The 25,226-nt window shown below is 37.1% G+C and overlaps 3 protein-coding genes across 6 annotated transcripts; 1 reads left to right on the top strand and 2 right to left on the bottom strand.

Annotated features, from left to right (window-relative positions):
* The first annotated feature begins 51 nt into the window (after positions 1-51).
* On the top strand, positions 52-7,167 carry LOC137128792 (adenine phosphoribosyltransferase-like). The gene is made up of 5 exons (XM_067507327.1): positions 52-3,342; positions 3,535-3,628; positions 3,908-4,054; positions 6,546-6,641; positions 7,013-7,167. The coding sequence occupies exons 1-5, from the start codon at positions 3,220-3,222 to the stop codon at positions 7,165-7,167; spliced, it is 615 nt and encodes a 204-aa protein (XP_067363428.1). The 5' UTR covers positions 52-3,219.
* Positions 5,805-14,229, bottom strand: rab34a (RAB34, member RAS oncogene family a). 3 transcript variants are annotated; one of them, XM_067507324.1, is made up of 11 exons: positions 14,004-14,229; positions 11,938-11,993; positions 11,761-11,852; positions 11,611-11,679; positions 9,909-10,010; positions 9,750-9,814; positions 9,560-9,611; positions 9,384-9,465; positions 8,260-8,350; positions 8,038-8,145; positions 5,805-7,956 (listed from the first exon to the last, which is right to left on the bottom strand). In XM_067507324.1, exons 2-11 carry the CDS (start codon positions 11,989-11,991, stop codon positions 7,889-7,891), a joined length of 783 nt encoding a protein of 260 aa, XP_067363425.1. In that variant the 5' UTR covers positions 11,992-11,993; positions 14,004-14,229; the 3' UTR covers positions 5,805-7,888. The 3 variants fall into 3 exon arrangements, with proteins under 3 accessions (XP_067363425.1, XP_067363423.1, XP_067363424.1); XM_067507322.1 differs by having other exon boundaries at positions 11,938-12,032; positions 14,004-14,228; XM_067507323.1 differs by having other exon boundaries at positions 11,611-11,676; positions 11,938-12,032; positions 14,004-14,228.
* Positions 14,230-16,644: 2,415 nt separating this feature from the next.
* Positions 16,645-24,974, bottom strand: LOC137129554 (adenine phosphoribosyltransferase-like). 2 transcript variants are annotated; one of them, XM_067508831.1, is made up of 6 exons: positions 24,886-24,974; positions 19,652-19,749; positions 19,386-19,479; positions 18,891-19,037; positions 18,243-18,338; positions 16,645-18,037 (listed from the first exon to the last, which is right to left on the bottom strand). In XM_067508831.1, the coding sequence occupies exons 2-6, from the start codon at positions 19,718-19,720 to the stop codon at positions 17,883-17,885; spliced, it is 561 nt and encodes a 186-aa protein (XP_067364932.1). In that variant the 5' UTR covers positions 19,721-19,749; positions 24,886-24,974; the 3' UTR covers positions 16,645-17,882. The 2 variants fall into 2 exon arrangements, with proteins under 2 accessions (XP_067364932.1, XP_067364931.1); XM_067508830.1 differs by lacking the exon at positions 24,886-24,974 and having other exon boundaries at positions 16,646-18,037; positions 19,652-19,844.
* Positions 24,975-25,226: the final 252 nt, after the last annotated feature.

Below are 25,226 nucleotides of genomic sequence, written 5' to 3'. Positions count from 1 at the left end.
AATGTATATTATTTTGCAGAGCGTTACAAGGCTATTTTTCTAAATTCTTTGCTTTACAAACATACGGTATAAAAGATTATTAATCTGTAAAACCATAGGAAGCAAGTTGAAAATTTGCGTAGTTGCAAATTAAACAAAAGACCAGGTTCTTAAATGTGAATATTTGTCATTATTTTTCAATAAACTTCGTAATTTTTTGTTGCTTTGATCAGAAAAAAAACCTCTTTGAATATGTTCATTTAGCCATCATTAGGAACAATTATGGCCATGTTTGCCACTATTTTCTGGTATTTTTATTCTGACACAAGAAAAAATTGTCAGATCTTTTGATGATGAATATTTATATTATTTCAGTACTTTCTTTGCTTGAATCATATAGTGCTGCATTTCCTCAGTTTTCTGCTGGTTTACAGACAAAAGATAATGGAAATTTAATTTTGTAGTTTTATATCAAACTATAAAAAACATTTCCGTGAAGAAAATGCACTATGAATGCTTCAGTGCTGAAATATTTTTTTTTTTGCTGAAAAACCTGAAACTTTTGATTTTGCTGAAACAAAATGTTGCTTCTTTATATACTGGTTAGGCAAATGTCAAAACCAGTTAGCCTTAAAAACTCCAAAGGCAAAAACGTCAAATTTACTTCTCTCGTAATTACGAGATACAGATCTCGTAAATATGAGTTACAAAACTACGTCTTATTGAAGAACAGCATTCTATTGTAGTTTTCTGTGGGCTGCCGGAATTTCAGCACTACAGAAAGCAACATTGTCTTGAAACAAGATTTGTACAAAGAGTATGAGACAATAGGGCTGGGGGGACAAAGTTGTTTGAAAATTATGTAAAATAGCAGCTTTTTTTCTTTTAACCGATCAATCAATAAATTGGCCAATTGTTTCAGCTGTATATAAACTGTAAATGCATAAATATTCAATAGACATTTGAATTCAGTAAATGCAACTGAAAATTCATTGATAGGTGATTATTCCTTTTTTCTGTTTACAAAATGTAAGAAAACTAAGAAATATTGATCAGAGTTCCCAGGGTGATGTTTTCATATTAGGGCTGAAACCATTAGTCAGCTAATCACTTTGTTGATTGTCAGAAAACAAATTGTGACAATTTAGAGAATCATCTCATAATTACATCAAGTACCTTTTTTTAAGTAACAGGAAACACTTGTACTGTTTCCTCTTATCAAATAGTATTTCTAAATTTAAAATCTTTGGGTTTAGCATTTTGCAGACATCCACTATTTTGGAAACTGTAACATTTAAGCAACTGACTGATTATGAAAATCAATGGAGACTAAGAAAATAATTTACAGAGAATGTGACTTTTTTCCTATTAAATGACCTTGGATTCAACCATCTTGGTACTAAAAGGACTTGTTTCTATGTAGATTTACATATGTGGCTGACAATGAGGCTTAAAACGTTTTAGATGAGATGAGTGATGATGCAGTCCCTTCAAACAGGAGGAAGAACAATCATGGCTGAAACGTGGACAGACATGAAGGCTTAGGGTAAAAACACTGTACAGGCTAACAAAGTCTTCTCCCTCACCTGTAGTATTTCAGGAAAGAAGCAGCTCTTCACACTAAAGATGCAAGGAGAAGCACATCAGCACTGTGGGTTAAGTTCCTGGGTTATGTTACATTAGGAGTTATGCTTGTTCTTCCATTGTTCTCAGCACATGTAAAATCTCAAAGGTCATCTTTGTTTGAAACCTGCGAGGAAATGATTAATAGGTAACCCACAGCCTAATATGCCTCATAAATAACCTGAACCAAAAATATGTACCGTCAAGTAAGCTCTTCTTACTTTTTTGTGCCCAACAAGGATCATTTCCTTTGATACCATAATGCGGTTTGCCATCAATGGAATTGATGGGTAGCTGCCATTCATTCCCATCCTACCTCACTTCACTCACCGTGCGACAGTGCAAGTCCAAGGATTTTGACTTAATTATGCCACAGAAACCTTAGCCAGTTTATCATTTCAGCTTATTTCATTTATAGACTACATTTATTTTTAAATATATAAGGGATTTAATAACTGAAAGGATTTTGAAAAGCAGTTGACAGTTTAGCTTTTTGCTGAAATAGCTTAAACAAAATGTCGCTTCCTTATATACTGGTTAGGCAAACTTAAAAGCAAAAACTTTAAGGGCAAACACATCAAAGGCAATTATGTGATGTCATTGATGATGTCATCGATGAAGTCATCAAAGCAATAACTTTTAAAATTATAAAATTATAAGATATTTAAAAAGGCAATGCAGTCAGTAATATCTTTTATAAGCTGAACGTTTTGGTTTGAACGGTGTTTCTAGCTAAAAATATGCCTAAATAGTTAGCGCCAAAAAACAACGTAAGGCGAGAGTCATAATAATAATAATGATGATAATGAGTTTTAACATTTCAATAAAACAAATACTTGGCTGCATATAAAAATAAAATGTAATAAAATTAAGTTAAAAAAATAAAAACAGTGAACAACTAAATAGGCTTAACCAGTTTAACATATAATTTTAACATCTTTAAATAACGGAGAGTTTCGTAGCTTTGGTTTTCACAACGCTTATTCTCTGTAGCCGAATTGCTCAATTTAGTAGGTTTATTTTTTACATTCCCACTTTTAAAAACTGCCACCGTGTCAGAGCAGATGAGGCACAGCGGTTTCGAGCTTTCTAAATGGACATGTAGGTCTCAGTCCATTACAGATTAAAAGCCCGGTTTTCTCTGTCAACCTTCCGCAGTTTAGCACAAGCCATGAAACCATGACTTACAATTCGGCCGCTTTTCTTTCAATTGTCGTCTCACTTCTCGCTAAAGAAAAGCCGAACTTTTCTTTCTGTCACTAGCGCTGTTTTCACTCGAAAGCAGTGAAGTCCCGCCCTACTCTGCCTGTGATTGGCTGATACTCTGACCTTGATCAATCTTTTTCAATCTCTAGCCAATCAAGACAGGCAGGACGTCTCCGTTGCTTGGTAGCGGTGTTGAAACAAGAGTCGCCGGTCTAAATGTAATCTCCGCTAAAACTCTATAGTGATGTATAGTAATAGTAATGATATGTCGGTTCCGGCCCTGGGTCCGGGCAGGATTGAGTCCGCGGTCATTGTATTAATAATTGCTGCTCTATAGGTAACACACACACACAGTTCAGTCTTTCACCCTAGTTTCTTCTTTTACCAGCACAGACAACTGTTGTTTGTCAGATGGATGTGTTGGCTGTTCCTGCAGAAAAGAAAAAAGGGTGGTATCTTTCTCTGATGGCCCCCAACACAAAAGGACCCATGTTTGCGTGGCTGGACCCATCAAGACTCTACTGCAATTCCCAGGTATTGTGGGAACAAAAGTGGATTTCTAGGTAGTCAGCAAGCTGCTGTGACAGTATCTGCCTGCAGTGTCTCACTAAATACAGCAAAAAAAAAAAAAAAATCATTAATAACTGCAGAAATATAAATGTTTTATGAGCTTATTATAGGCAAACTTAGTATAATTTGCACTGGTTCTCTCTGCACTTGACTCAGGCTTTTGCAGACTGTGTTGAAGACCTTCTTAGTCCATTCCAGAAAAACCCCATAGACCTGGTTGCTGGGGTAGATGCAATGGGATTCATTCTTGGTAAGAAAACAAACCAATTCATAAAGTGATATGATAGGAGCAATTACACTTGTTTTTGAACTTATTTTAGGACGCAGTTACTCTGCTAGTAAAGAGGACAGGAACCCTAAATTTATAATTTTGCTTTGACTGTTGGCCACCATGACCCCAAATACTGTAAGTTGTTAGGACAATGAATGGATTAATAACTCATCCAACCCTGTCTGCATGGCAGTGTCCAAAAGCATTCTTCCTCCACTTCTAATATATTTGGATGCATGCCTTCATGTGTTTTTTCAGGAGCATCTGTTGCCACCACTCTAGGAAAAGGTTTCTTGGCTATCCGCAAAGGAGGACACCTGTGTGTCCCAAGTCAACACCAAAACTATATGCACTACACAGGCAAAGACAGTACTTTGGAAGTTAGACTTGATGTGCTAAAACCAGGTTAGTTTCCTTTGCTCTTTAACCTTTGACAACATCACACATTTGTCAACACTGAAAAATGAATTGATTGCATTTTCATGCGATGATGACTTCATTCATCATTTTTAACCAAAGAAATTGTTTGTGCGGTGAGCATTGGAAAAGCAGCGAAATGTAGTGCTAAATGCACTGAACCATAAAAAACACACAAATATTCAATTTTGTGTAATGTTATAAAATAAGGAAATCTCAGAGAATAAATCCACGTATGTGACTAGAATATTCCATCAAATATTTACAAAAATAAAGAAAAATCTTTCTGATAATTGAATAATAACCACAAGCATTAAAAGCACGGGTTTCCTCATCTTTACAAGTACTGCGTTCTTGTTAGTTGAATCAAATTACATCTGAATTTATACATATGTGCCATCGACAGAGGTTGTCCTACACTTCTTCTTAGCAAAAACACTAATCTACAACTAGAAGTAGTTCTTCTAACCATCATTTCTACAAGTCCTATACGAAAATACAATTTAGAGGTACTTGTCTAGTGTATTACCATATTGTGAGACATTTTCACACCAATACAATAAAGAGGGCAGTACTTTTTACTCTACTATCACAATATTGTACTTGTGTAATTTAATGTATAAGCTTCTAAAATAGAGCACACTGCTGATGGATAAACCCTATTTTAAAAAAGAATAATTTCGAGGCTTGTTCTTATTTATATGTCCAGAATGTTTGTACAAATACTTTGTTACTGTGCTTAAGCAGAAATTTCAGGTATCTATTCTTTCAGTATTTAGTTTTTAACCATTTTTTTACTTTTACTCCCTACATTTTAACACAAATATCTGTACTTTCTTCTCCTTACATTTTAACACAAACATCTGTACTTTCTACTCCTTACATCTTCTAAACAGGCTTGCTACTTTTTACTGCATTTGAAGTGATTTTATTTTTCTTTGTACAACCTTCTCAGTCCAGGCATATTCTAACTTTAGCATAGCTATACTCAGTAACTGAAGGAGGCTCCTTCCATCTCCACATCGAAATTTTCAAAGAGCTTGGTCTGCAATTTTCCATGATTGGCAGCTAAAGACAAGCTGTTCACAAACAGGTCTGTTGTAAATGCGTTGGCAGAAGTCTAAATAAACTGCCTGAACTCTTTCCTTAAGCCGACTATTTTATATAAACGTTTTACCAGAGGGCTAAAAATTTTGCTGTTGACTTTTAACACTTTACTATGAAGTAGGCTATTTTACTATGAATAAGTGTCCAAAACATAGGGGCCACCTGCAGGTATCTCTGCACCCGTTGGTGTTTCAAGTAAGGCACCGTCTACTGATAAATACATAAAAAAAGGACAAGATACATTTTCTTTTTCTGGTTAAAGCTTTTCTTTAAACTCACACTGTGAGCTCCACTTGGATTTATTAAAGGATGAATCAACATTCCTGCTGGTCATGAATTTTTTAAAGGGGTCTCATTGACATCATGTCAGTGTTTTAAGCTGCAAAACATATTATTTGTGAATCAGGCCCAGTATTTGGATAAATTATCTTCTTAAATATAAGGTGTAAAGTCAGACTACAGATCTTAAGAGTATGTCAGTGTTTCTGATACACATTTAATCAACATTATTTTTCTTATTTCTTTTATCTCATTTTCTGTTTTAAAAATAACCTGTGATCAGTATTTATACTTCACTATAACCCTGTAGTGTTTCTGACTGAATCAACAACAAAAAAATAGTGATACAAAATTTAATGTTTCAGGCATTTTTACTTTTCAATACCACCGCTCATATCTGTATTTTTTGGTTTTAATCTAAAATTCAACTTTCACAAGAATAAAGATTTCTATCAGCTGAGTCAGCTACCCCAAATTAAAAAAGGAGAGTTTATATATTATTACTTCTCAATTTTATTTTCTGTAATTATATTTTATTTCTTTTATATGATCTGAATGAACTGCAGATAGCACACCCATGGAATGGTTAGAACTGCCACCTCACAGTTTGAAGGTCCCCAGTTGGAAGCTACCTTTTTGCCACGGCACTCCAGTTTCCTCCCACAGTCCAAAGAAATGCATGTTAGGTTAATTGGTTTATCTAAATTGCCCGTTGGTGTGAATATGAATGGTTGATTGTCTGTGTATGCTTTTCTGTTGGCCCTGAGATAGACTGGAGACCCTTCCATGGTGTACCCAGGGGTGCCACCTCCTGTCAGAATAACAAGGTTGTAGGTAGAACTGCTCTAGAACTTTCAGCACAATGAGAAGTAACCTAATCTGTAGCTGAAAAAATGCATTACCACCTACGTGAGGAATGTATGTACTTTTGCTACCTCTAAACTTCAGTAGACAGAAAAGTATACAATAGGCTATTATACTGTCTCATGACCCACTCAGATTTAAATCATGGGACTACACATGAATAATGTTTAAAAAAAATATTAATACTGAATAAATGGAAGTTTAATTGACATGGCTCTCTGTCTTCCAGGTATGCGTGTGCTATTAGTGGACCAATGGATAGAGACTGGAGCCACTATGAAAGCTGCAATCAAGCTCATAGAAGGGCAAGGAGCCACTGTTGCAGGTCAGTGGTTATAGGTTCAAGGTCTGAAATAAGCCACGGACTGTAACCTAATGCATATGGAGGAGTTTTTAGGTTGGATTCAAAGGCCCCCACAGAGTTGGGCTGTCTGATGTCAGCAGGTAGGTTATTCAAAATTATAAGGGAACAGACAGGGACTCTGGAGACAGACAGGATCCCTGCATTCTGAGAGCGGGGACCACAGGGTTCAGTATAAGGTTAAGGGGAGATCAAATGGAGCACATTCAAATAGGGTTTTATGTCACTGGAGGCCCCTTCAATTCTGATCTTACATAGCCAGTAAGAGGAAAGCTATAACTGAATTTGCATTCAAGCTAAATGCATGAATATGAATATCTCGTTTTCTCCTGCAGGCATTGCAAGTGTTGCCATCGAGAACACAGAAGGTGGGAAGTGGATTAAAGACAATTACAGATTTTCTCACTGCATCCCAGAAGAGCTGCAGAGCCACATTGATGGGAAAGACCTCAACTCCTTCATTCAAAAGCTCCAACAACTGAACAACTAAAAATGATTTCTCATAAATTCTGTGAAAAAAGTAGAAAGAAATAAAATTAAGTTGATTTGATTGTAAACAAAGTACAAAAGTACCTATGAAGAAAAATTTACATCTTCAAGTTAAAATGGCCAAGCTGTGATTATATTACAACAATGGTTCTCAGTTGAAGACAAAAAAAAAATTCTTGGGTTTCTGGGGTTTCATATAAAACTAAAGGGAGAAAAATACATTTGAAAAGTTGAATGAGACTAACAGCATCCATGGCTTTGTTGTATCGAGTCAAAAGATAAAAAGCAACATCTCTTGTAAAAATAAAAAATTATAAAGAAATAGAAAATTAAAAAAAGATTTAAAAACAAAGAACTGAAGGTAAGTCACCATTGTGTAATGAGGAATACCGATTGTAAAACACACCAGCGCAACTGAAGAGTAAATTCAAAATTTCTAAGTAAGCATCCACAAATACATGGCGATGAAGTTACGTACAGTCAATACTTGTCATGTTGGCCAGTACTAGAACAGTCACTGTTTCTCTAATGTGTCAGTCTGCAAGTCCAGGCATGTTAACCACTACCACAGGAATCTCCCACGGAGGAAACCCGATGAACTCAAATATGTCAGGAAGTGAAAATCCAGCTTCCCTCCTGCTTTGACCACACAAATCCCTCACATAAGCTGCAGCCGTGGTTGTTTTCCCCACTGAGAAAATTCTGCTCCTGACTCCTGATTCTTACTGACAGCAGCTCAGCTGTTTCTTCTTCGACGTTGTGTACAGGTTGCTCGAAGTGCTGTTAATCCCTGAAATACAGCAGAGTGTTAAACTTTGACAAATGTGATTTTTTTTTTTTATTATTGCAGTGCAACAGTTTGGACACTCACTGATGACATCTCCAATTTGTCTCGACCCACTTTTCTCCAGCTCTGCAAGAACATTGGTCTCAAATGCCAATGATGCAACTCGGAAGAAAAACTCTTGGACGTTTTCTCCTATAGCACAATGGAGATACACATCAATGACGTCCGCAATATTTGAGTAAGAAAGAAGACTGAAACCTCTGCTCCCTCCCTAGAGTTACTGACTATGGAAATCTAAACACTCACCTGTCAGGGATGAAACAGCCCAGTACTCCGCTTTCATCTCTTGTGCTAATTTAAGGGCGTCTTGTTCAATCCGAGAGTACTGAGCAGGGGACTGTGAGAAGAGATCAAACCAAGACAGATCAAAAAGTAGGAACTGACTGAAGTGAAAGTAACTTATTTTCATTATCAATGAATTTCTTACTTGATAAAATGTTAGGTCTATGAACTGGCCAAATTGTTTAAAAAAAATATCAATTACAAAGTCCAACAGTTCAGGCTGTTTTTTCTTTTCATCTGAGCAACTGTCCAAAATATTGATATTACTTTTATCAAAGCAGGAAAAACAGGAGGCACCTTTGCTCTACAAATGACGTCAATCAACCAATTACATTTAATTTATATTTATTCATTTGGCAGAAGCTTTTATCCAAAGCGATAAGTCAAGAAGAAAACCTTAAAGTAGAGTGCTAATTATAAAGATTACTGATGCATTTCATATATTCCAAGAAAAAGTTGGCATAACAGTCCCACACTATACCACTGTTGCATTAACCGTGGACAGTGAACACTAGAAGTGGAATAACATTTCTTTTATTTCCACACCGGGTTCATAGTCAAAACCTGCAGCACACACAATCAAACTCAACTGTCCACAGTGTGGTTGTGGGCTCATTATGCTGTTTGGCAGCTCCAGTGGCCTAAAGCAGAGGCTGCCATGGTCTCAGTTCGATAATCTGGTGTGATTTTTGGCTTCTGTTTTTACCACTGAATTAAATATCTTTGGCATCGGACAAAACAAGATTCGCCAACAGGTTGCTTTGGGCTCTGGGAAATAATCAAAGTGTTTGTGTGGCTACAGAAATTAGCACAAGAAATGTCAATACAGACCCTACTGTTTCAGCAAAATCACTACGAAGTAAAAAGAAATAATTCCTCTTCACACAGAAAAGTGGATGAAATAATCATAATTAACAAGTATGCGTGTCATCACCCTCTGTCAGAAAGGCAGCTCTGTTAAAGAGGAGGAGATACTACATTCCTGACATAGCCAGTACAGAGAGGATTTGCTTTGCTCACACCAATCCACTCCAGTAACATCACAGAAATGCTCCCTTGCATCAATTTAAAAACAGTAAAAGACCTACACTCAGATCTTTCTTTGTGCCCACGAGGAACAGCTGAACACTCGTGGGGTCGTTCTCTTTCAAGGCATCTTCGAGCCACTGCCTGCAGACAATAAAAGATGAGAGAACGTGAAATACAGTAAATCCTCCAGCTGGGACACGTGTGCAAACACACAGCTCATAGAAATGAAGCTTACCTCACATGCCCCAAAGAGGTGATGTCATTCACATCAAACACGATGATCACAACTGGAAAGAAGAATCTGCATTAATATTGTTATAAGAATGTTGTTTTAGCATTTCCCCTTTGACATTTTGTTCTTTGTTAAACTATGTATCCAAGCAGTGTTTATTGGTCTGGTTCCCTAAAACACACAAATCTCTCACCCTGGGCTCCTCTGTAGTATGTAGAAGCAATGCACTTAAACCTCTCCTGTCCTGCAGTGTCCCACCTGTAGCAAAAAGAAATTCCTACTGATGATACTTTAGGCCCATTTTATTCAGTTTGATGTGTGCAAAAAAAAAAAAAAGTCCACTTCCACTTACAGCTGTAGGCTGAAAGGAACTCCCAGCACCTCAAACCGCTCCATCTCAAAGTCAACACCAATTGTTGCCTTGTAGTTCTTATCAAAAGCATCTTTGCAAAATCTAAAAAGAGAGATATAATAAATAAATATGCAAAAAACATTGTTGCATTGTATGGTGCTCAAAAAAGCTATTGGAAGTGTTCACGTTGTATTTTAGTATAGCAATGAATCATGATTTAATTTGGCTTTTTGGACATAAATTTCCTAATTTTTAGAGTCATCTAGATTAGATATAACATCTAAGTAAATGGTAAATGGACACATATAGTGCTTTTATCCAAAGTGCTTTACAATGTTCCCAATCCCATTCACACACACACACTCGCACACCGATGGCGGTGGCTGCCATGCAAGATGCTCACCTGACCCACCAGGAGCAACTTGGGCTTCAGTGTCTTGCCCAAGGACACTTCAACATGTAGCCAGGGCTGGGGATCGAACCATTGATGCCTTACCAACTGAGCTAGAGCTGTCCCAGCAAAGAGGAAACATTCTAGTAGAGCCTAGATTGTAACCACCTAAATAACATTGTCGCCTGAACAGGGACTTGAACCCTGGATCATCAGATTAAAAGTCCATCTGAGCTACACAGGCCCCAGTAACTGATAGCACAAGCATTTACCTCCTTTAAAATTCTTATTTTTCACTTTTCACTTTCTAAATATCTGTTTTGACTTGGACACAAAATAATAAAAATGGTTTTTTAATATTCTGAATTTTCATCTGAACTACTGCATTTACTGATTGAAAACAGGTCATCACACGTGTTGTTTAGTAAATGCACATTTAGAAGCAAATGCTTATTTTACAGTTCAACCCGACTTTTCAGATTAAAATGTTTTACTACTCATCCAGGTAGCTTCTTCATTCTCAGTGAAAGTTAGCTGTCTCCCAATATCCAAACTGCCTTTTCATCCATTCCAAGATAATTTTAAAATACTTCACACATCCACCAGGGAGGCCACAGCTAATGATCCCCCCCATGAACGGATGAAGGCATTAGGGATCACGATTGTTATATGCTGATGACTCCTCCCTAATCTCACCTCCACTTGTTCACCTAACATGCCCATTCAGGCCAGGTGAGAAACAAAGGACCACTGGTAATAATGTGCCACCCAGCCAAGAAGCTACTTGATGAAAAGTCCAGTTGACATGAAATGTGGATGGCTAAGAACCTTTACTGACTAATGTTAGTTAAATTCTTAGCAAGATAGCAATTGTGATGCTGTTGTTCAGAAAGCCATGCAGGAAAGCTAAAGCTTAATAGCTACATTGCTGCTAGCACCATTAATTTTAGACTTTTGAACATTTTAGTTGTTAAGACAACTGCCAAATATTTGGAGCTGCCAAACAGCTTGTGGGACTGACTTTTAACACATGCCCAGTAAAAAAATAATCTACTTTCTCCTTTGTATTGCAACTCTGTTTAAAATACAGACACTATGAAATAATAAAAATGTTTTGTGTCTGTGATGACCAGGTAGGAAAAAAAAACAAGGTTGGAAAAAAAAACTAAATATGAAATTATTTATCAAAGTAAGTTATATTAGGCCATATTGAGTTTGGTTATATGTTTAGGGTATATGTTTGGGTTTCAGAATTTTTTTTTTTTTACCAGAAACACAACTTAGCTCTTCACATATTAGGCTGGCGCTTACCTATTAATCAGACAGGTTTTCCCCACAGCCAGGTCACCAACAACAATGACCTTAGAGATTTTAAATCTGCTGAGAAGATTACAAGAACAAGTAATATGTAAACAAGTGCCACAAATAAAACTCGTAATGTAACATAACCCAGGAACTTACCCCACAGTGCCGGTGCGCTGCTCCTGGCAGGCTGTCTTCACTTTATTGTGGAAATCGTCCTCAGTGTGGAGAGCTGCTTCTTTCCTGAAATACTACAGGTGAGGGAGAAGACAGTGAGACTGTACAGTGTTTTACAGATATGGTAGAGATTGAGGCTGAAATAGTGAATGGTTTTACCTGAGGGAGATGAGCGATGATGCGATCCCTTCGAACAGGAGGAAGAACACTCATGGCTGAAACTCGGAAAGACATGAAAGCTCAGGGTAAATGATCTGGACAGAGAGGAAGAGAAGAATCATCTCACCGCTTCACAGCTTTCATCACAACATCTAGCATGAAGGGAATTAATTGATTAAATGAAAAAGGTGAAAAATAAGGTTTAAAAGAAATCTACATAAAACCATGTGTTAGTAGTAGCAAGATGGTTGGATCCAATTAATCAGTTAATTGCTAACATGCCGATCAAAGTCTACAAGAATTCACTTGTTTAGGCTGTGCAGCATTGTTAAACCCAAGTTACACAAACTATTTAAGAAGGGGAAATAGTACATGTGTTGCATGTTACTTTTTATATTATATATATATATATATATATATTTGTTGTAATAAATAGATGATTCTCAAAATTGTCACAATTTGTTTTCTGACAATTGACTAGTTGATTAGTTGACTGATGGTTTCAGCCATAATTTGTGAACTGTAATCAACATTCCTCACTGTCACCTCACATTTATAGACAGAAAATTATCAACTAATCTTTAGATAGATTTACTGAATTCAAATGTTGTCTGAATGTTTACGCATTTAGAGTTTATATACAATTGAAACAATCAGTCAATGTATTGATTCAGCAGTTAACAGAAAACAAAAAGCTACTATATATTTTTTTCATTTTAAAATAACTGTCTACCCCTCCACCCCACTGTCTCATAGAGACTGTCTAAATCTTGTTTCAAGACAATTGTTGGTTTCTCTAGAGTATCTGAAATTCCAGTAGCCCAGAGTAAACTACAATATAAGAATTTTCTTCAATAAGAAAAACTATCAGGATGCAACCAGCAGGAGGCTTCAATGACAAATGTCTGTTAATGCAGCTACTGACTTTTGATTAGTGAAGAAATGCAACTTAGCTGATTTATTTACCGAACAACTGAAAATGTCACTGTTTTGTTAACTAAATAACGATTTTAGTCACTTTAGTCCAACAAAAATCGTAAGGATGATGGCTCCTCCTTTCTTAGATGGTACCTGGCCTAAGACTACAATCGCAACTTGAATGATTTTGTTTATATTGAACTAATTTGATATAACATTATGTTTGTCAAATTGTTCCATTATCTTTTGTCTGTAAACAAGCAGGAAACATTGGCACGATGGTATAATTCAAGCAGAGAAAGTACTGAAAGGCTGCAGCCAATAAATATTTTTCATCATCAAAAGATCTGACAATTATATGCTTTCTTGTTCAGGGTAAAGAGTATCAATAAAACCGTGGAAACAAATGGCCATTTAGCCACTACTCCTGGTGGCCATTCCTGGCCCCTGGTTTAGCCTTTTCCATTTGAAATATTGCTGTACTATTAGCTGTAAAACTTCTCCAAATGATAAAATCCAGAGTAGTTTTTCATTTCACATGATGTCAACTGGAGCTGTGAAGGAGCAAGACTACAACCTTTAATATGACTGTAACCAAATGTGTTTAATGGAAATTGAAACAAATCCAATAAATGACATCATCTACACGAGTTTCTCAGCTAAAAGCACAGATGCTCTAATACAGAGAAGGCAGAGGAACCTTTTCCTCCGTGTGTCTGTGTGTCCTTAACCAAACAGGCCACGATACTGTAGTGTAGAGAGGGAGCCAATTCAAAGAACAAGTAATGAGGAACCGTTTGTCGTCCCCCCAACACACACACACACACACACACACACACACACACACACACACACACACACACACACACACAGCCAGACAACAGTAATCACTGCTCATCCATTTATGGTGCAGATCTGTTTTAATCCTATTGTTCATCAAAGCTCCTCGTAAAACCCAAATTTTAACAGACTTTTATTAACAGATTCCAGACACAAGGCTGAAAAATAACGACTTTGACACTGGATCTAAGATCGCAGATAAAGCACAGTTTCATCTCGTTAAAGTTAAACCTCTGAATAAGTCACGAGTCACTAAACTTTTTTGAATCCAACGTGTTTGACCTGCAACAGATCTGTAGAGATGTTACCTTAGGGAGGCAGGACGATCCGCTCCAAGTACGTCTTTTCTCTCTTCTGCTTAATACAAATTATTTTATTCCCGCATACGTTTCTTGTTATGATGTCAGGTAGTTAAAGACGCCGAGTTTCTAGTGAACTAAGCTGAAATGGATCCACGGAAGTTAAGAGGGAGACGCAGACTGATCCGCTGCTGCTGCTGCTGCTGCTGACTCAGTTCCCTGGAGTCTTTTTTTTTTCCTCCCACAGGTTCTCTGCTCGGTCCCCTACTGGAAGAAATGTGGAATTTTTGAATTTTTAATCTTTTATGCTTTATGTTTGTAAGGCAAGGATCTTGTAAAAATAGAATGCTTGTGATGCTCTGCAAAATAATGCAAAATTCTATACATTTGACATGTTTTCTAAAATAATGCAAGTGGTAATTTACAGTATTTAACTGCATGCCCTTGTTTTCGCAACAAGGGGGAAAAAAGAAAAAAAAACGGGTATTTCCGGGTATTCAATAAAATGTAACGACTGTAGAGGGCGACATAAACCTTCCTGCTCTCAGCCTGGTTCACTAAATTATTGTCATGATGCACATACACTAAGTACTGTCCTATAATAAACTATTACTATGCAAAATAATTCAGTAAGTAAATATGTCAATATTTGCAAAATCACATATAATATGAATATCATATTTACATACATATTCTGTGTATTCTTATTACATTTCTAAATAACATTTGTAATGTGATACCTCATTAATTAAACAGTTAGGCTGACGCATGCTTATTGCCTAACATGTATTTTAACACTCCAACCCAAGTTAAAGGCAGAATAGTAAATATTAACTCTCAATATTATGCAGTTACACCACTTTTCAGCTGTGAGTACTTTTACTTTGATACTTTAAATATTTTACCATAGCACTTAATTATAATCTTCTGTAAATACTGAAGCATATAATGAAGCAACATTACATTTCAGCTATTTCAGCAAAACAGTTTAGCTTTTTTAAGCTTTGCTTGGAAAATCCTTTCAGCACCGAGGCCCTCAGATTGCATTTTCATTTCTATTGTACTGTGAACTTCAGCCTTCACAGTATATTTTATTCTAATCTTTATTATTATTATGATTATTATGACTTCAGTCTTTCATAAGTTTTTGGCACCTAACTACTTGGGCAAACTTTTAGCAAGAAACACCATTCAAAGTTCAACACTTTCATCTCATAAAGGAAGCATCATTATTGCTTGTATAAAGACTTTTGATATCTTTCTAAGATTTTTATACTTTTTATATGACGTCATTGATTACAGCATAAATGACATCACATAATTGCCTTTGAAGTTTTTGTGTCAACCCCAACGGGCTATGAAGTTTGCCAATCAGTATATAAGGAAGTGACGTTTTGTTTCAGCTATTTCAGCAAAAACAGTTCAGCTTTTATCAGCAGTCCTTTCAGTGCTGAATCATTCGCAGTGCATTTTCTTTTTGGAAAGCTATTTCTAGTTTTGAGTGCAAGACGTTTACTTGTAACAGAGAAAACACTATTTACATTATTTACATGAGTAGCTACACGAATGTAAAACACAGAAGAAACATATTTAACCTTCTCGCATCAGCATCTCTTTTCAAATGCAATGGTCCTGTTACGAATAATCCATAGATCATAAAATCAGCAGCTTTCAGTGCAACTACAGTGTCTGTAAAAAGTAGAGTGCCTTACACGTGACATATGATATTGTGTTTAGAAATATTAAAACTTGCTAGTTATTACAAGAGTCAATCTAGTCAACCAAACACGCATTCGGCACAGTAATGTGATGAACAAAATCTCCTCTCAGTGGCACTGTGTCTTCATTATCTATTCACCCTATTTAAAATGTAGACTTCGCTGTTTTTTTATTGAACTCTAATCAAACTTGGATCAAACATCATGTAATCACAGTCTTGTTTCATCTAAAGAAGGCTGAGTTTCCATGGTTTAGGAAAGGAGTGGGTCCACTCTTTCTCCTGATGGAGACAGGTTAAAGGTCAGTTTGTTACTGGTCAGGAATCTGTCTGTGAAGCTCTGTGTGTGTGCTACAAGAACAACCCCACCAGTGTTTAGTTGTTACTCGGGGTCACAAAGATTGAGAGTGTACGTTCTTTACTATTTTACATTGATACTTGATACACTGATACTAAAATTGTGCTTGGGACCATTTCTGTGATGTTGCTGGGGTCAAATCCAAATCGTTTGGATTGGTATGTGCAGAGCAAATCTTCTGTGTCCTGGCTCAAACCACAGGAATGTAGTTTTTCCTCAGAGCCTTTCTGACACAGAGCAAAAAGAATACTATGATATGATAAGCAGTGAGACGCATACTTGTTCATTGTGGTTATTTAATCTACCTTTCTATTGGAGGACACATATATTTTCTTAAATTATTTCCCTTTTGCTCTGTGGTGATTGTTTTGAAACAGTAGTGAGCCTCTCTTGATATTTCTCATGCTAATTTCCGTAAGCAGAAAAGCAATAGATTATTTCCAAGAGCGCAAAGCGACATGCTGATGAGTCTTGTTTTGTCCAATGCCAACAAGATTGAATTCAGTGGTAAAAAACAGAGAATCAAAAAAATCATCACACACCAGATTATCAAATTGAATCCTCGCCTGCGACCACCACACTGTGAACAGTTGAGGTGCAATGTGGGTTCTATTCTTGTGAGGGTTGGAAAAAAGCAAGTATGGCTGCTGTTTTTAACAGTAAAGCAAACAAAACTCTTATCTGTAATTGAAATTTAGATATTTAAAAAAGCATTTCTCCTAGACCAAGCTGTATTCCCATTAGACAGAAAGGTAATTAAAGATATTCCTTAGCTGTTTTAACATATCTGTAATTTGAATCTTTACACTCAAAAAGAACAATTTATATAACCACAATTAACTTCTTCCTGTCTCATATTTACACTGCGGTTGTTACTAATCATAATGTTAATTTCAGATATTTAAAATGAAAATACAATATTCTCGGTATCTAAAATAAAATTCTGAATATCCAAAAATACATTGACTAGTAAAAATGTCTACAGTTCCTATTATGACTAATAAAAATGTAATTTCAGATATCTGTAATTAGGATTATAACTAGAAACAATAGAACTTTTGACCAGGAGGATACCAGCCAAATGCGGCATTACAGTCCTTCTTACTGCACTCTATTGTCCTTTTTTAATTACACTGTCATGCAGTTAAAATAAAAAAGTAGCAAATTTTATTAAGCTTTGAAAATAAACAATAACATGCTGGCATATATACTCCAAAATTACTCTAAATCCACAGTTTTTCTACTGTTATATACTGTAATATTATACATAGTAATACACTGTTAAGAGATTGGTAAAAAGGTACATATTATGTTCAGTCATTTATTTTTTAATGTTTATATAAATGGTAAATGTTCTGCACTTACATAGTGCTTTTTTACTTATTGGTGCTCAAAGCGCTTTACACTGCATCTTATTCAACCATTTGTACTCACAGTCACACACACACTCACACACTGAGGGGGGAGCTGCTATGCAGCTGGCCAACACTCACCGGGAGCAACTAAGTTGGGGTTCAGTTCAACATGTGACAGGAGGAGCCGAGGATTGAACCGACAACTGCAAGATTGGTGGACAACCACTCTACCACAATCGCCACGTTGTCATGGCAAACATTTTTATGTAAAAATTATCCCTATCAAAGTGTTTGTAAACTAATGGGTTTTAAGAAGACGGTAAGTTAAAATCACTGAACAGTTTATGTTATTATACATTTTAATAAAAAGTAATTACAGTACATCTACACTATTTCCTCATTTTTCTCAGTTTTAGAAACTCATTATTCCCCTTTACTGAACTTTTACGAAATCCTGTTTAGTTGCTCAGTTTTTGGAGCTTTTGAATTAAGGAGTTGAGGTCTTTCCCATCGATGTGGCTCTGCAGCTCTTCTGGGATGCAGTGAGAAAATCTGTAATTGTCTTTAATCCACTTCCCACCTTCTGTGTTCTCAATGGCCACAGTTGCAATGCCTGCAGGAGAAAACGAGATATTCATATTCATGCATTCAGATTTGGAGCCAATCAGTTACAGCTTTCCTGTCAGATACGTAACATACGTAACATGCCCACTGACATTAGACACTGACTCTGTGGGGGCCTTCAAATCAAATCCAGAAACTCATCCATATACTTTAGTCAGTGTCTTATTTCAGACCTTGAACCTTTAACCACTGACCTGCAACAGTGGCTCCCTGCCCTTCTATGAGCTGCACTGCAGCCTTCATAGTGCCTCCAGTCTCTATCCATTGGTCCACTAATAGCACACGCACACCTGAAAGAAAGAGAGACATGTCAATGGACATGGTCTATACAAGGGAGCCATAACAGTGTAATAGCCTTTTGGATACTAAGTGGATATTAGTATTTTAGGCAAATAATGCACTTCTACTGGAGTACTGAGTTGGTGTGCTCCCACCTCTGTTAGAGTTGTTTTAAATCGCAAAGATTAATTTAATAACAACTAGGACCCATTTGATTTTCACCATCACATTTTTAGCACAGCAAAACAATGTTTTGTTCAAAAAAACGTTTTATGAATTAACTGTGTCAAATAAAAGGAAAGCACATGGTCCCAGCTATTAAAGTTCATTTGCTAAATATAAATCGGCCAACACAAAATTCTTGAATCAGTGATCATCCATTCATCTATAAAAGATCTGAGCTCATCTGTGTTGCTATTTGCAACCTGGATCAGAGACAAGGAAAAACATTCAGTGTGATGTTACTGTAATGAGAACCCTTGACCTAATTGGTAGGAGCAAATGGACAATATGTTGGAGTATTTGAAGTCTTGATTTCCATTGTTGGGTAAGTTTCCGCTAACCTGGTTTCAGCACATCCTGTCTCACTTCCAAAGTATTTTCTTTGCCTGTGTAGTCTGTGTAGTTTAGGTGTTGGCTTGGGACACACAGGTGTCCACCTTTGCGGATAGTCAGGAAACCTTTTCCAAGACTAGTTGCAACAGATGCTCCTGAAGAACACATGAGAACATGCATTCAAATATAACCTAAATGTACAAATATAAACAAATGTAAACTGAGGAAAGAATGCTTTTGCACATTTTCATGCAAAACGTGTTTGAATTAGTTGATCAATGCATCCATTATCCTAACCAGTCGTCTTGGTAGGCTTGGTGGGGTGTTGGACCCTAGCTCAACAGTCAGACCAAAAATCTAAATTTAGTATCTTTGTCACTGGGGTTCAGTTTCCTGACCACTTTACTAGCAGAGTAACTGCCTCTAAAAATATATATTTAGCATGCAACAACAAGAGTGATTGCTCCTAACGTTTAATTTCTTGAATTGGTTTGTTTTCTTACCAAGAATGAATCCCATTGCATCTATCCCAGCAACCAGGTCTATGGAATCTTTCTGGAATGGACTGAGAAGGTCTTCAACACAGTCTGCAAAAGCCTGAATCAAGTGCACAGAGAATGAATGCAAGTTTTACTAAATGTGGGTAAAATAAACACATAAACTATTCATATTTCTAAAGTTACTAATGACTTAGTGAATGACTGCAGTTCGTGAAAGTTTGGACAACAGACACTGTATCAAGAAAAATCCCCTTTTGTTCCAATAGTACCTGTGAATTGCAGTAGAGTCTGGAAGGGTCCAGCCAGGAAAACATGGGTCCTTTTGTGTTAGGGGCCATCAGAGAAAGGTACCACCCTTTTTTCTTTTCTGCAGGAACAGCCAACAGATCCATTTGAAAAACAACAGTTTCAGTGCTGGTGAAGGAAGAAACTGGGGTGAAGGACTGAACTGTGAGGGTGTTAGTTTACCTATAAAGTATTAGGTTCCAGTGGGGAGAATGGTGGGTACAGGGGGTACTCAGCTTGGTTATTTATGCTAAAGTTCATTGATGCTTGTGGGGAGCGAAGGCTCAGTCATGTAATCCAACCCAGTAGAAGATACTGTAGCTCAAAAGTTAATGCTGATTCTAATAAAAAGGTGTCATCACAGTTTGCTGTGTATGTGACGATCGTCACACTGGGCATGTGACGATCATATCTGGACCAAAGAGCAATAGAGAAGAAGACATGTCACCTACCTAAACATTGTTGCTGACCAAGTACACTGCTTAATGAAAACAGTATTTCCTGAAGGCAGCAGGATAATGCAGATACCAAAGCATAACTTCAGACGTGTCCATGCCTGGACAGGACAGGGTTGATTTGGCAGGAAAAGGGGGACATACTCAATATCAGGTGGAGGATCAAAATGCCGTAGCTGATAAGTGTAGGCTTAAATGGATGACAAGTGTATATCTTCATTTTATAATACATCAGGGAGCAGCATTGTGGCAGAGTGTTAAGTGCTGTCACCACGCAACTAGAAGGTCCTAGTTCAAATCTTGTTCAAATCTAGCTGCACAGCTAATTCCACACAGAAAGGCCCGTACTTGGCTTCTTCCCACAGTTCAAAGACATGACTCTTAGTTTAACTGTTGGCTCTAAATTGCCTGTAGGTGTGAGTTATCTGTATATGTCTCTCTAGGTTGGCACTGACACAGACTGGAGGCCTGTCCAGTGTGTCCCCCGCCTCGTGCCATGAGAGCTGGGATTCATTCAGTGGAGTGACAAAGCAGTATTTGTTTTAGAAGTTTATAGTTAGTATTTAACTTTCCATGTCCTGTGTTGCTCCTAACTAATCTGTAATGCAGACGTGCACCGATCAGACACATCATTATGACCCCCTGTGTAATTTAATACAATCCAATACAGTGACTCTGCCACAGATTCTACCTTAACAAGGTTATATTCTCGAGGTCGAAACTTACAGAAAGGTGATCATTCTAATATGTGTTTATTATTAAGGTCATACTGGAGTTGTACTGAAATGCATTATAAGCCTATGTGGTTCTAATGTTTTGGCCACCTTTTTCATTTTAAATAGGCTCATCAGCTGATACGTCATGGCTTATCCTAATTTATGAGGATTTGCTAAAACATGATTTGAACAATAACAAAGTTTAAGTTTATGGTTAAACAGATTTGGCTTCAATATCTGTGACTTCTGCTTGGATCCTAATGCCAAATAATATTTGGATTTCTGTCTACAAATTCTCAGGTGATAAGATTTAGATGCTCTGTGGCTCATGTTATTATTTTAAATGCTGCTCAGAACTTTGGTCTTCCGGCTTTACCTAGAATCATCAGAGGATCTGTGTTTAAATAAGCACAGGTTGCGATCATATTCACTGCAGGATAAACGAGATCCAGGACGTTTACTGTACTCACTGTGTATCTCCTAGACTGGAAAAAGGCATTAAATAAACTTATCTGAATTATCAGCACATTTTTGTGCAACAGAATTCAAGCTGAGTAGAGGACTGGCTTCCTTTTCTGCCAAAAGTAACTCTACTTTCCCCCAGTTTTATTGCATATGTATCTGAAACCCAGTGATCTCACAGTTAAGATAACACTGAGATGCTTATATGCTTTTTAAAAGATTTTTGCGAAAATAAATCTGAACCGATGTGCATTTTGGAGAAATTAAATAACATTTTTGCCCACTATGGAGCAGTGTAAACAAGCTTTAAGCACAATACAGATAAACTATTATTATCTGGACACTGAGTTTGCCAAAGGTTGCTTGTTCACACATAAGGGACAACATTATGTTACTGTGCATTTGAAGTCATGTTTCTGGCCATGATTTTGATGCTAGAGTTTATCGATTTAATGATTTATTTCTTGCCTGCAGGTCAGGGATGCAGACCATGCAGGAATAATGAGAAAGCCAGGGATCAGAATTAATTCCGAGCGTACAAAACTCTAGCAGGGAGCAGACGAAAGTCCAAATAGATGGACAGGTGATTTAAAAACACCTGTCACATAGAATCATGGACCATTTGTGGAGAAGGTGTTAGATGTCAGGAGACATCCACATACTTTGTCATGAGACAAAGTGTCCGAGCTGCAGTGTTATCCACTACCTGTATCATGTCTCAACGGATGAGGCTGCACTTTACCCCAGATCATCTCTGATGTCATATGTGTGCACTTTAGAATTCTGCTGGTGGTAAAGATAGTAACGTCTTTAACATCTATTTAACTGTGGTTGTTGATGCTTTTGTGTCATTAGGATTCATGCTTGGGTTATTGGATGACTGGCTTCTCCTACACCAAGAAGTGAGTGAAGGCCTTTCTACACAGATCTAATAAGCCTTTTTACTTGGTCCTGCATAACGTGAGCCGGTTGGGGGACTGAAAGTCAACAAACTTAATTCTTCATTTTTTAAGAAAAACATTGGTAATTTTTCAACACTCTGCTCCTATTATGTCCCTACTATTATCATACTGCAGCTCCAGAACTTGACCCCATCATGACAAAATATCTGAGGGCATATAAGTCTGTGTCCAGTGAAACTGCCTGCTAATGTCTGTTGCTCACATGGTTAGACAGGAAAACATTATTCAGTAAATAATCACTACACTTCAACTGCTCTTTACTTCAAAGGTCCAAACTGTTTACTCCAACACGAGTAAGTGGAGGCTCCTTCAGAGTAACTTTTTCAGTGGGCAAGTCTGCCATCTTCTGGAACTTTGGCTGAACATTTGGTGATACAATACTTCTCTCATAATTTGGACAACATCATTGCAACCGCCACGTCCGACTTGTTGATGAAAGTGCCGTAGAAGCTGTAAAAACATTATTGTTGATATTATTGATTGTTTAGTTTCCATGGACATGAGCATCCATGACCTGCCCCTTAACTCGTAAAACTACATCAGTCTATGGATGTGTCTTCACACTTTTGGAAAGCTCTCCTTCCCTTTACCTCCAGGTTGGGTGACTACAGTTGTAGCAAAGCTGGTGGTTGGGTTTGCATATGCCTTTATTTGCCGTCAGTAATGGTCAACATATTAACAGACATATGAGGATCATGTACTGCACCTCATCCATGGCATGAAAGTAAACAATAGGAAACAGGCTGTGGCCTTCAATAGGTTTTACATCTTCAGTTTTATTTGGGGGCAATGAAAATGACCCTTCTGCAGAGATACTGTATGCAGCTTTTGCTTATTGCCAAACTGCCCCTGTAATAAAGTCTTATTCCCTATATGGATTAATTAGCTGCCACATCCATAGATTGACCCGTTCTGTACTGCTCCAAGAAAAAGAGTCCATGCCTGTTTCTCTAAGTGTTTTTACACCATTCCTAAATCTTTTCATAAAGGTCCTCTAAACTAATCTTCACCAAAGACTGGTATCTCTTTCTTTGGCAAAGATGAAAGGCCTTGCTGTTGTATTAAAAGTGGAGTTATTTCATTCTGCCTTCTCATGTCTAACACTGATATGAGGTCCATTATTTGTTCCAATATTTGAAGTCGAGGCTTCACCATTGCTGATGTGTGTAGTGTCTTGTGCATTGTGATGCAATGAAACTAGGCTTTAATGCACAGCCTTTAGATGTTCCAGGTTTTGAATGACTGATCTGAGGCGCACTTGTCATGTTAGACCTTGATCCTGAATCCAGTTGGTCGTGTTTAATGTCCTTTTCTTATGATAACATTAATGAAGTAAATACATGTTTGAGATCTTACTACTGTTAGTTTAGACATGTGTGCTGCAATTTCCCCATCTAATTTAAGTTGCTCCTTCCTCTTCTGTAGCTGCCCCTCTTCTTTTTCATGTTCATGCTTCTGCAGTTTTTTCAATAGGTAAGATGCGTTCACAGTTTTTCTCATTTGATCAGACACTTGAATCCACTATGAAGTCACATTTTCAAAAGGTAACACATAATAATAAATAATAATAAATCAAATATGACTCTACTGTTTGCAAAAGATTGCAAAAAATCCCTGACACTAAAATAAGATTAAAATCAGGCAACAAAAGCAAAATTTACCCTTGCTGTTAAACTTGTTGTTAAACTTTTACACTCGTTTAATCAGTCATTACCCAGTAGACAACAAAACAGAAATACATTTATCGATATTCCAATGTCGCAATGTGATGATAGCAAACCGTGCTGCACTCTGCAACTGCACTTTTTTGACCTGTAAAAAAATTGATTTCATAAGAAAGTGCTACTGATTCATTCCTGTGTGGGGGTCTTTCTGCACCCAAATTTCTTTAACAGTGCTTCCAGTATTTGACACACGGTGGCTCGGTTTTACATCATCTTGTTTGGCCTTTTTCATAATTAGATGCAGCCTGTACTCTGAGGATTATCTGCTACTGGAAGGTAAAGCATCTCTTCAATAAGATTAAAACAGAAATGCCATTTTCATTCATCAACTGTTTGAGATTGTCCCTAAACATGTTGCTGGAAAGCCAGTCATTTTGTTTACTGTGTTTATCATCTGAAAGTAAGAGAAATACTCTCCAGAAGAGGTTGGAAAGTCAAAAAATTTTTTTAATCTCTGGAGTGAGCCCTTTATTTTAAGCTTTTCAATATTGTTCTCTAAAGCCTTTGCAGTTATTTCGTTTCTCCTTTGCCACACTCTATTTCAGGACCTAAAACATCCTCATTTCTTTCACTCAAATTTACTTTATTTTCTTCCGGTTTTTCCGTAAATTAACTGAACCCATAGGCTTTAACAGAAAAGGCCATTCAACAAACATCAGATTTGCGCATTATTAGAACAGCGTTAACCTGAAACACTCAGAGGAGATTCCCGTGACATCGTGGGACTAATGCAGAGCCATAAACCCTTTGAGCGAAGTCAGTGCAAACACATACAGCGTGAACTTTGAGTAGCAACCAAGCCGACAACCAGTTCCCAGTGGACGAACAGCCGTGAATGCAAAATGCAAAAAAAGGTTTCTTCCGTCCATCAATGCGCACATCCACAGGTATAGACTTACCTCAGCTTCTGCCTTTACTGTCCTTTACTGACAATCGTTTGGTTTGATCCGCTTCCACTGGTTCCTTAATGATGTTTCTTTAAGTGTCCTTTTATTTGGTGACACGCTGTAATGACGTCATGATTTAAAGTAAACTCATTGAGAGGCCGAGCTCGGGTCGTTCCTGACGCGCCTGTAAACCCCGATTACTTCCGCCCCTTCACATGCGACCTTTTCATTATAATTACAAAATCTCAACAACAAATAACAACCAATGCTAATACTAATACTAATACTAATACTAATACCTACAATAATAGATTTGACATATTAAGAAAAGATGTTTTTACATTGTGATTACT

This window comes from Channa argus, chromosome 6, assembly GCF_033026475.1.
Source record: "Channa argus isolate prfri chromosome 6, Channa argus male v1.0, whole genome shotgun sequence".
Classification (NCBI taxonomy): Eukaryota; Metazoa; Chordata; class Actinopteri; order Anabantiformes; family Channidae; genus Channa; species Channa argus.
This window is presented reverse-complemented; position numbering and strand designations above follow the sequence as displayed.

What these genes read in the sequence shown, in the direction of transcription:
- LOC137128792 (XM_067507327.1), top strand. Translation starts at nt 3,220, where the DNA reads ATGGATGTGTTGGCTGTTCCTGCAGAAAAGAAAAAAGGGTGGTATCTT. An exon ending in GACTCTACTGCAATTCCCAG is followed by an intron (nt 3,343 to 3,534) that starts GTATTGTGGGAA and finishes CACTTGACTCAG; the next exon opens with GCTTTTGCAGACTGTGTTGA. An exon ending in GCAAGGAGCCACTGTTGCAG is followed by an intron (nt 6,642 to 7,012) that starts GTCAGTGGTTAT and finishes TTTCTCCTGCAG; the next exon opens with GCATTGCAAGTGTTGCCATC.
- rab34a (XM_067507322.1), bottom strand. Translation starts at nt 12,012, where the DNA reads ATGTCTTTCCGAGTTTCAGCCATGAGTGTTCTTCCTCCTGTTCGAAGG. An exon ending in GGCTGTTTCATCCCTGACAG is followed by an intron (nt 8,146 to 8,259) that starts GTGAGTGTTTAG and finishes ATTGTGCTATAG; the next exon opens with GAGAAAACGTCCAAGAGTTT. An exon ending in ACAAATTGGAGATGTCATCA is followed by an intron (nt 7,957 to 8,037) that starts GTGAGTGTCCAA and finishes GCTGTATTTCAG; the next exon opens with GGATTAACAGCACTTCGAGC.
- LOC137129554 (XM_067508830.1), bottom strand. Translation starts at nt 19,774, where the DNA reads ATGGATCTGTTGGCTGTTCCTGCAGAAAAGAAAAAAGGGTGGTACCTT. An exon ending in TGCAATGGGATTCATTCTTG is followed by an intron (nt 19,038 to 19,385) that starts GTAAGAAAACAA and finishes TGTGTTCTTCAG; the next exon opens with GAGCATCTGTTGCAACTAGT. An exon ending in ACAGGATGTGCTGAAACCAG is followed by an intron (nt 18,339 to 18,890) that starts GTTAGCGGAAAC and finishes TCTTTCTTTCAG; the next exon opens with GTGTGCGTGTGCTATTAGTG.